This window comes from Pangasianodon hypophthalmus, chromosome 22 (genome assembly GCF_027358585.1).
Source record: "Pangasianodon hypophthalmus isolate fPanHyp1 chromosome 22, fPanHyp1.pri, whole genome shotgun sequence".
Classification (NCBI taxonomy): domain Eukaryota; kingdom Metazoa; phylum Chordata; class Actinopteri; order Siluriformes; family Pangasiidae; genus Pangasianodon; species Pangasianodon hypophthalmus.
In genome coordinates this window covers 20,023,288-20,034,789 of record NC_069731.1, presented here as the reverse complement: position 1 = coordinate 20,034,789, position 11,502 = coordinate 20,023,288, and the positions used below count along the sequence as shown (strand labels likewise).

Below are 11,502 nucleotides of genomic sequence, written 5' to 3'. Positions count from 1 at the left end.
GTAGTAGTAGCAGTTGCACTTTTTCACTTTAATTTTACTATTTTAATAGTAAATGGATTAAAATTGTTAAATATTTTTATAAATATTTTCCATAAAATGTAATGAACAGGGTTTTTAAATATTTATTTATTTATTTTATTTTATTTATTTACCCCTAGTAGCTGTTTCTACATGTCTGGCCCTATTTTTAAACTCTCTATATATTTTCTTTTTTTATTTCAGTGTTACTTTAATAGTAAATCATATATTTACTTTAAACATAATTAAACAATTATTATTATTATTATTATTATTATTATTATTATTATTTAAATGCAAAGTAAATGTACAGTGTTATTGGGGTGGAGTCATGTGTAGCCCTCTTTTATTTATTCTCTTTTGTTACTTTATAGATATTTCTAGTAAATAGTTTAAAATAGTGACCATTACATATTTAAAAAAAAAATTATATAACAAATATTTATAAATATTATTGTTTGAGGAATAATGTTGTGCTGATGACGTCACTGAGCTGAGTAGCTTATTCTCGGATTATTCAGTGCAGCTTTAAGGGTCTGATCTTTATGTTAACAGGATGTGTTTCTAGGAATCTGGAGTTAGTGGTAGTATTGGTGTTTATTATTATTATTATTATTATTATTATGATTAAAAGTCTCTGCTCATGCTCAGTCACATGGTCATGTGTGAAATGTCTGTTCTGTGGAATCCTCTGCAGGTTTGGGGAGGGTGTGTCCTGTTCTCATCCGGCTAACACACCTGGCCAGCACACACACACACACACACACACACACCTCTGGCACAACTACAACAGGTTTGTAATGTACTGCTGCTCCTCCTGCGGCTGTGAGTCACGCTACAGACGCACCGAGCGCGAGACGGCGTCTCTGTTTACACCGACGCAGTCTTACTACACGACAGCACACGCGAGACGAAAACGCACCGCACTTTCGGTCCAGCGCGAGCGGGTTTATCGCCCCGAGTGAGTGGAGCACATGAAGAGCCGCGGCGAGGTCTCCCGGGACCGGGGCGCGCGCGCTGTTCTCACGCCGTAGGATGTGCGCGCGCGGCGGCGGCGGCGGCGCGTCGAGGCGGCACCAGGTGAGCGCGAGCGGGGTTCAATTAATGTAAAGTCAATTAAAGTCAGTTAAAGTAAAGTAAAGTCAAGTAAAGTAAAAATTAAAGTCAGTTAAAGTAAAGTAAAGTAAAGTCAATTAAAGTAAAAATTAAAGTCAGTTAAAGTAAAGTAAAGTAAAGTAAAGTAAAGTCAATTAAAGTCAGTTAAAGTAAAGTCAATTAAAGTCAGTTAAAGTAAAGTAAAGTAAAGTCAATTAAAGTAAAAATTAAAGTCAGTTAAAGTAAAGTAAAGTAAATTAAAGTCAGTTAAAGTAAAGTAAAGTCAATTAAAGTCAGTTAAAGTAAAGTAAAGTAAAGTCAATTAAAGTAAAGTAAAGTAAAGTAAAGTCAATTAAAGTCAGTTAAAGTAAAGTCAATTAAAGTCAGTTAAAGTAAAGTAAAGTAAAGTCAATTAAAGTAAAAATTAAAGTCAGTTAAAGTAAAGTAAAGTAAATTAAAGTCAGTTAAAGTAAAGTAAAGTCAATTAAAGTCAGTTAAAGTAAAGTAAAGTAAAGTCAATTAAAGTAAAGTAAAGTAAAGTAAAGTCAATTAAAGTCAGTTAAAGTAAAGTTAAGTAAAGTAAAGTACCGTGAGAAAGGCAGGTACCAAACTTCCCTTGTCACTCAGCTGGTACCGTAAAGGCTGCACCTTCAGTACCTTTAGCGTGTATTTTTTACCCTGAAAAACTAATTATAGCCAATTATTCACCTTAAATCTTTTTAAAGGTAAATTATATCCACATTTCCAGGTGAAGTTTACATACTGAAGGTTCAGAAGGTGCAATAAAGTGACGAGCAAAGGTAGGGTTTAGTACTTCTTAGTTTAGTACAGTCACTTTTTTCTGCAGGACATTTGGTACCAGTACAGCATGGTACCTCAAGGACACATCTTTAGGACCTTTAGTGTGTTTTTCTTTTACTCTAAAAGCTAATTGTGTGCCTTAAATCCTTTTTAAAGTGACTTTACACACATTTCCAGGTAAAATTTACATACTGAAGGTACAATATTTAAGGTGCCATAAAGTGACAGTCAGAGGTAGAGTTTAGTACTTAGTTTTTTTTCTGCAGTACTTTTGGTACCAGTACAGCATGGTACCTCAACGGTACATCTTTAGTACCTTTAGTACGTATTTTTTTAAACTCTAAAAGATAATCATGTACCTTAAATCCTTTTTTTTCACTATATCCACATTTCCAGGGTTTTTTTAGTGTATTAAAGGTACAGCAGGTGTAAGGACTTGAGTAAGAAAGGTACCGTTTAGTACAATTTTCTTTTATAAGTGTATAAATAGGTTCTGTATATTTATAAGCAGGAGAAGGTGGGGATGGTTCCAAGTGCCCTAAAGGTAGACAGCAGGTTCAAGGAGATCTTGTGGAACAAAACAATGTCTATAAGAACCAAAATTATCCAAGACAGAGGCCCAAAAGTTGTCTGAGTTCCCTTGTATACCTGTATACACCCTACACTCTGAGGAACACAGGTACCAGATATTCCCGGTACTTTTTCTTGTACCATCAAGGCGGCATCTTTTGTTTCTTTAGTGTGTATCTTTTACCTACATATAGTAGTATCTATATCTAATGTGTATCTTTTTACCTACAGTAGTACCACACTATACCTTTCTTTGTTGCTGGCTTGTATACCATCAAGGGTGCATCTTTTGTACCTTTAATACGGATCATACACCTGGAGAGCAGTATCACATAGCGCACCTTTAAAAATGATTTAAGGTGCATAATTGGACCGTGATTCATTTTTAGAGCTTTAACGATACACTACATGCACTTTTCTAGGTAAACAGTACACATTGAACTAAAGGTACTAAAGATGTACTCTTGATGGTACCACTACAGGGACTCAGTCTCTCAGGCTCTCAGGAAAAAAGAAAGGTACTAAACTGTCCTTTTGCTTTTCTCTTCCTTCCTCCTTTTGTACCTTTAATACATAAATCACACTTGGAAAGCAGGACTTTACTTTTAAAAATCATTTAACACACATAATTGGACCGTAAGTAGTTTTTAGAGTACAGCTTTAAAGGCACTCTACATGTACCTTTCTGTGCACTCTGAGAAATAAAGGTACTAAAGTGTACTTTTCCTTGTCACTGGGAAGGTGCGAAGCTTTACTCTGAAAACTAAATGTAGTTTGCTTGTGTAATTAAATCTTTGTTAGAGGTACACTATATCCATGTTTCTAAGTAAAATATATTTATTAAAGGTAAAAAAAAAGGGTACCTTGACAGTACCACTGACGCAGCAAGGAAAGGTACTTTTTCTCAGAGTATAGGCTGAATATTTAGTAGACTCTCAGGGGGGGAAAAGGTACTAAACTGTAAAAGTAGAAGCCCTGACCACTGGGGTTGTACCTTCATTACCATCATTACAATAAAGTCGTAGAACTTAGTACTAAAGTCCACTCTACTTTACATGCTCAGAATTAAAGGTACCAAACTGTCCTCGAGCGGTACCATCAAGGAGACATCTTCTGTACCCATAGTTTGTATCTTCATAGCTTTAGAAATAATTGAAGATACATAACTGGGGATTACTACTCTAAAAGCTAATAAAAGTTATACTATGTGCACCTCTCCAGTTACAATAAATACACACAAACAGTGTACCATTGATTGTATCACATGAGCAACAAGGAAAAGTACAGTTTCATACCTTTACTTCTGACTAGACGAACATCTCGACTCTATTCTAGCTCGACTTATCAAAGAATATTGTCCTGATGCGATGTAAATGTCAGATCAGATGGATATCCTGTACAGTACGTTGCCTGGAGTCATTACACTGCTGATTTTATAGAAGGTAACATACAGTGTAATTTCTCCAGAGCCTGAAAGTTTGTTAAAAAAATAAAAATACCTGTTAGATATGGATGTGGTTAAAATTCCAGTGATTACTGCAGTAATAATTACGTTACCCCACCTACCTGTGTAAAAGCAATCCTGTCAGAATAGAGCTTAAGTTGATTTAGTAACTATTTTTTAATTATTTTTCCTGCACATCAGGAAATCAGGTCACTGTGAGATAATCGTGAAAGTAAAGGCTAAAATATCATAAAAGGGTTATTTGCTCATATTTAACAGTCAATTAGTGAATTGTTTAATGCCTTTTTATAGTCAGGAATAACTGTAAAGAAATACAGTAATAAATCCATGGACCCCTTCCTTACAATAATAATTTAATAATAATATTTATAGGAGTCAGAGTGTTGCTTTTTAATTTCTGAACTCTTCACCCACAGGGCCTATTTTTATTAAAAATTTCTATTAGATTCCAGGTGACATTATATATAGGCATCATATTAAAGCAGAATACCTGCTACTGTGTAATGCTCCATACCGTAGCTGAATGTTAGCCTGTGTGTGAGCTGAGAAGCATTTTATGTTAAAAAAAAAAAAAAAGTCACACAGCTGCCTTGATTTAATCCTCGGCTCACGCTGGAACACTTGCTCATCTTGTCTTACATTCACCAATTAAACAAAATCATCTAAAAATCCTGGCACACCAGTTCCACCAGTTTAGCACAGCACACTGATTCCTTTACACATTCACACGCTCGCGTTTGCGCCTTTTCAGAACGTTTAGAGCGGTGAACTTCCTGACACAAACCAGCAGCTCTGTCATGTTCAGACTAACAAATCATTCTTCTTTTTCCACTCTATCATTTTACATTCACTTTTCACGTAATACAATTGTTACTCAGCAACTGGGATTAAATTTGTATTTACCTTAAATGGGGGAAATTTACCTTTTACCAGGAACTTTGTAAATATGTATAAACAAGAACAGAAATCAGCAAGAGTGTCAGGTCCTGACCCAGTAAATGTCCAAATAAATAACTGAATAAATAAACAAATAGCTATTAAAATAAATGTTCAAATGTCTACATTAATTAATTAATAGATTAATTGAATTGTGATTAATTAATTAATAGGCAAAGTAAGTAAATATGTAAGTAAATGTTGTGTATATGCTAATGTTTATCTCAGCACAAAAACAATGATAAAAAAAATACAGAGCAAAAACAAAAGTCCACAAAATTGTCACTTTCTTGCTGTGCTGCCTCTAGTAAGGCATAAACCCTGTGTGTGTGTGTGTGTGTGTGTGTGTGTGTGTGTTGCTGTTAAAGAAAAATACAGAATGAGGGCTGGTGTGTTCAAGTAGAGTTACTATCACCAAGTTGATTGTTTTCCTATAACAGCACATCCCCAAGTGTTTTATTCCTCTTACACCACAGCAAGTTGCCAAAAATTACAAATTTTTTGTTTGCTAAAGAATGACATGTATATGGCGATGATGAAATATATATATATATATATATATATATAATAGCCCGTCCTCGTATAGTTTATGGTCGACAAAAAATACTTACTCTAGAGCAGACACTAAAAAGGTTAATAAAATAAATAAAATCAGTCCTGGTTCCTCCAGTTGTTCCTGAGCTCCTGCACTGGAAACACACCCATTGAGTCATGTTCATGTTTGTGTTGCTTTTTAATCCTGCTGGTGGTTTCATGTATCAAACCTGGTTTATTAGACTTTAAAAATATAAATGTTTATTAAACTTCCTAGCCACAGTTACGTCTTCCTGGACGTTGTTGAGAGAAAGACTGAATTTTGATATGTTTTATTTTAAAAGTTGCAAACTAAAACCTGTTACTGAACCTGTTATAAAACCAGAGCATCTCCCTGTAACACTCTCGACAACCTAAAGATCAGCTCCTGTTTCAAAATCTTTTGTAATAGAGATGAGAGAGAACGGAAACCTGAGAAGGAAAGCATACGAGCCAGAATGATGGAAAGTGCTTCTGGCCATTTGGGGAAGATGTTTGTGTCACTGCTTTCGACGCTTTCTTGTCCACAAAATTGCAGCCCACCGCAGTGAACATAAAATGGGGCAGTTTTTTTTCCCACTTATCCAAGACGCATCTTTCTCCCAAGACCACCGGATAAAAAAATTGAGTTTGTAAACAATGTCATGAAGGTGCTTGTAACCAAGAAAAAAGATCTCATGACCCATAAAAATGACCCAAAAATTATATAAAATTGGGCAAAGAACAAAATAAAAGCAAATCCAATATCCATCCAGTCATTTTCACTGATCTCTGTGCAGTTATTCGTACGATTCACTCAGCAACCTAGTGAAAGTTACTCTTAACACAGTGCTGCTATGCATTAACATCAATCACACCACTGAATTCTGCCTCCTGATTGGTCAGAAGCTGTTGATTAATTCTCTATAACAGCAGCTCTGACAGTAGCGCAGGTTTATATTAATGCGCTCATTTTAATACGTTATCGTTTCTATAGTAACACCTCATTCACTGGGATGTGTATAATCAGTGATATGGTGTTGATATAAGTTTTTCTTTTCTACCTGAAGTAAGGAGATGTTTATTTAACATTTATGGAAGGAGTCTCCAGTGTCAGTGCTTTGTAACAGTCAGAGGTAAAGCTGTAACTTTAAGTTTTCCAACATCTTCAGGACAGAGGAGTTTACGCTTCTTTGCAGTTTCTTGGTAACATAACAAGCTGTGTCTTTTTTTTTTTTTTTTGTCTTATTGACTTCATGAGAGAGAAAAAAAGATGCTGGTGAAGGAAGGACTGTTTATAGCTGCTATAACGTAAGTGACAACAGGAACTAACTTGTTTCATGGATGTTCCACAACATTAAATATAACTATAAATGGATAAAACAAAGTATATACAAAGTGAAGTTGTTTAATATATAAAAAAAAGTCTAATCATTGTACAGTCTGATCGTTACTGTGGTGTAAGAGGAACAAAACACTTTTAGACATGCTGTTGTAGGAAAATAATAAACGTGGATGGTAACAGCACCTAAACAGCAGTGTTTTTTTTTTTTTTTTTTTAGTTAAATCTAAAATGTTCTTTATTTTTTATTAAGTTATTAGTCAGGGCATGAAAACTGACCCATTTTTATTACTGACATTTTTCTCTCTTTCAGAAGGATGCCTCAGAAATACAGAAAGCTTTTTTCCGGACGAGAGAGGACGTCCACTCATCTTCTCTGGCTTTGGATTCTGATTCCTCTCATTGCTCAAGGTACAAATGCAAACCTATAGAACTATAGAATTAGAGAATGAATGTGCATACCGATCTTTAACTCCAATCTAAAAACCTTCAGTCTTTTGCAGCAAGATAAATATGATAACAAAAAACAAGCAGGCGAACAATTTAAAGATAAAACAGCTATTTAAAGATATGAAGATATGAGCAGTATTCAGTTACAGTACATGTTCCTGCGCTAGCTAAGGAAGAAAAGCTCAACCTGTTTCACTGAAAATCACATAAAATAAGTCTAATGGAATTCAAAACTGTTAGAAATAAAGTGTTTCGGATGAGACAGATATGAGAGAAAACCTTAAAACTGTTCTTATGGACGTTTATCCAACTTTCCAACACTGGAGCCATGCAGTAAAAAGTAGTTCCGGTTACTTTACACTTTCCTGGAGGTTTTGTCGTATCCATACGCCGTCACAGCCACACAGTTACACTGATCAGATTAACTCTATTCCAGCTTTACCTGCAGATTTTCATAGTTGTCATCTTTTAATTTTATTTCTATCTGTATGGGACATGTTGGTGTTTTTCTCCCTCCTCCATTAAGAACATTACAGACCAAATTACTGACTAACTCTGCAGTTGTCTGATCATTTAGTCCTGTTTGGTTTGACGTGTCTGTGATTCCACAAATAGGTGCTGCCTCTTGCGTTGAAAAAAAACAAACAGTGACTGGAACAGACACCAGTCTGGAATTTGGTCTAACACGACTAAAACCAAATGTGCACACCACGTCATCACTCCTACACTGAGATTCTTTAGACACGGACCACAATGTGATTCGTTACCATAGCGACAAGGGTTCTGAAAAAAATACCTGTCCTTTTAAAGCTGTCTAGCCTTCACAGTTGAATAGCACTGGAGATGTGTAGTGAGTGTGTAGGCGGACTGAAGGCCTGAGACGGTGTGATGAGCATTAATGTAGAAACCAGAAGCATTAACCAGTCGAAGAACCCTTTGAGGAACTCATTGTTCTAAGAAACTAGGTCTCTAAGCTTTCGATTCTGTTCCATATGCGACAGCATTTGAGATTCTTAGGATGTAATACTCCAGCTTCGGTGTGTTTGTGGAATCTGGAGAGAGATTTTCCTTAAATGAGGGATCCAAAAAGCAATATCCTGGAGAGATTGAAAGAGATTTTCCTGGCAAAACCATAAAGGCCTGAGGCATACCATTGTTTTATATGCGGTAAATGTGGTCCAGCAAGTGTACAGATCTCTGACATTTAATCTCACATTAGCTAGCAGAGGCAAGAATGTGGCATGATGTGGTTAACTAAGGAGATTTATATCGTATTAAGCAGCTGGGTTTTATCTTTGCAGATCTTTTCCCTTGGCTGGAACAGAATCCTGATAATGGGTGATGCTGTGGTGATGTGTTTAGGAAGGGACAATAGTGTTTCAGTGAGCTGCTAACCTTAAGCAGATAGCTATTCGTGAGTTATAATAGACACTGTGTTGACTGAGGAGCAGGAACAACTCTTCTTGTGATAGTGAAAAGGTTATAATAAGAAGAACTTCCTTGCTGTTGAGTTTTCCAGAAAGACCTTTGCTTGTTTTCTTTTGGCCCACGCTTCCAAGCGTGGTTGTTTAAAACTCATTCACAAAACCAGAGGAGGCATCTGGGAAATTAACTGCTACCAGAAGTGAATCCCTTTGTCGCATACCACGTCTTCTTGAATTCAAGTCAATCAGCTTTTTCTGCCAGGTGGATTTTATTAGCCTCCGGTTTTATTACTGTTTTTTATATCATCATTCCCTCTGAGAGACACCAACAGCCAGTGACTAAAGCTCAAGGAGCAGAGAGACCGTTAAACCGCTGAGCGTTTCATTTACCTTTTCGCCCACCATTGACTTGTACCTCAACTGCATACACACAAACATAAGGACCTTTCGCACCGCGGGAACCTTTTCATAGTACCTGAACTAATTGTGGAACTACCCACTTTTTGGCGTTTTCGCACCTCCAGAACTGGGTGTGATTTTAGTACCGACTGCCTTTTTCGAGAACCAAATTAGCTCCTACTCCGGAGCAGGGTCTAACTAGAACAACTGGTACTATCCGTGATGTAAGTAGACGATGATTGGCCAAACGCGTACGAAAACGCCCTCACCCGCCATGATTTAAAACGCCGTGTAAACATACCGTTCCTTCAATCGCTTTACGTATACGTCGACATTCCATGTCCATTATTGTGAAACCCACAAGACACAACAAGAACACAGCTCCGATCACAGCGTCCTCCATCCTCCGGTTGTTTACGTTGTTCTTCTTTGTTTCCATTGTTGAACGCCGCGCACAAATGACGTCGCTGTCGACCGGCTTACGTCACTTCCTAGTGCCTGCTGTCGGTGCGAGTACAACCCTTTAAACAGTACTGGGAAATAGTTCGCGCAAAATCGCCCAGTACTTTAGTACTGTAAATTTAGTTCTGGAACTAAAGCGGTGTGAAAGGCCCTATAGCCTCACCTCCATGTATGCATTTGTGTACACATTTCTCATCCTGTGCCTTTTAGTCACGACGGTGCATCGTGCGTGAGCACAAGACAAGCATCTTAAAGATGGTGAATTGAGAGGAATGCAGTCTGAGCTACTGTGGCTGCCCACACACTTAGAAATGAAAGAGAGCTCAATTTCACCACACACACACACACACACACACACATACCATCAGAGATACAGATTTATTTTTGAATACACTTCACAGCTTTCGGAAATCCAGACGCAAACAAAGCCTTGAAATTCCTGTCTTATTTCTTACGAATGGTTTCACCTGTATGTTAGCAGTACTCAGAAATATGGATATCTTACCAAGGAAACTGAGTGAATGGAGAAATTATTATAATTAAATGTTTAATGAATTTAGAAATGTTAGAAATTACTTTACACAGTCTTGATCTAGTCTTTCCCTTAATAAAGCACTTACTGAGAATTGAGAGATTCACATAGATTTCAGTTTCTTTATTTAATTTGCTATAATAGTTTCCATAATATATGAATATTTATGTATTTTAGATATAAATAAAACTAATTAAATACTGTACTAGAGATAAGGAATTAGGCGATATCAACACTCCTGTGAATAAACAGCACCAAAGGCCAAAATAACACGTCTGTTTTGTTGTTTGCTTTAATGAAACAGGAAATTTGGGCCATTTCTACTAAAAAGTGCAATATACTGTATGTACGTGAGGGCGGTGTCTATGCAAATAGATTAATCTTCTGATTAGAATAGATTAGAATAATCTCCTGAAGTAAGAGATACTGCATATAGTGATTGGATACACAAATCAACACAACTAAAGGGCAGGTATTACATTTGCATAAACAATTTTCCACCATTTAAAGGCAAAAAAAATTCATTATTGTGTTATTATTTCTGTAGATTTCAGTGTTTGTCTCAGTGTCTTAAAATAATGTGAAGATTCTTAAAATGTTTGTTCAATCCTGGATTCTGATTGGTGAGAATGTCTTGACATTAGTTGTAGCTGAAATAATGCCTTTTTTTTCAGTTCTGCAACAGGATTTTTTCAGTACTTGGTTCTGTCCGCTTTGCTAGGCCAGTTGACGACCGCTGGTCTTTACGGTGAATAGGGAAAGTAAGCGAGGAAGTGATGTCAGTCAGTGCACTTGCACAGCGCAGATATAACATAACTCACATGCTTAAACATTTCAGTTTATTTTTTCTCTCATTTCAACGTGACACCCAGGAATTTTGTTTCCATCGCAAGAGAATGACGCTAGTCAGCACAAAAGTTCTCAACCCTAGCGACGCCTCTTAATAATGCATTCATTCTAACCCAGGCCCTTTTTCGCTGCGCTTTGCCAGGTTTCTGCCTGCAGCGATAGTCAAAGACATATGAAGAATAAATTCACTGCATGCACATGCACTAGCACTGTGATCTCGGCCCTGGAAAGGCTTCCTTGCTCTGATGTTTCAGTTGCACTATTTGTCCATATAGTACACAATGATAGAAGGGATTTATTTATAATTGCACTATCCACTGCACCCAGATGAGGATGAGTTCCCTTTTGAGCCTGGTTCCTCTCAAGGTTTCTTCCTCATACCGTCTCAGGGAGTTTTTCCTCACCACCGTCACCTCTGGCTCGCTCATTAGGGATAAATTCACATATAGATATATTTTTGTTATTTTATATTTTAATCCATTTATTTCTGTAAAGCTGCTTTGTGACAATGTTAAAAGCACTATAAAAATAAAATTGAATTGAATTGATCTACAAGGATTAGACTAGATTTTAGATAGAATTCTAAAAACTCACATCAACATGGTTA

General features: G+C 36.6%; 1 protein-coding gene across 1 annotated transcript in view; it reads left to right on the top strand.

The window, feature by feature from the left end:
• The first annotated feature begins 801 nt into the window (after window positions 1–801).
• Window positions 802–11,502, top strand: part of adgrg2a (adhesion G protein-coupled receptor G2a) — a 34,725-nt gene continuing 24,024 nt past the window's right edge. The window contains exons 1-2 of the mRNA XM_053228143.1: window positions 802–1,098; window positions 7,093–7,190. Coding sequence (XP_053084118.1) covers window positions 7,097–7,190 — 94 coding nt within the window. The 5' untranslated portion in view covers window positions 802–1,098; window positions 7,093–7,096. The remainder of the gene's footprint in view (window positions 1,099–7,092; window positions 7,191–11,502) is intronic.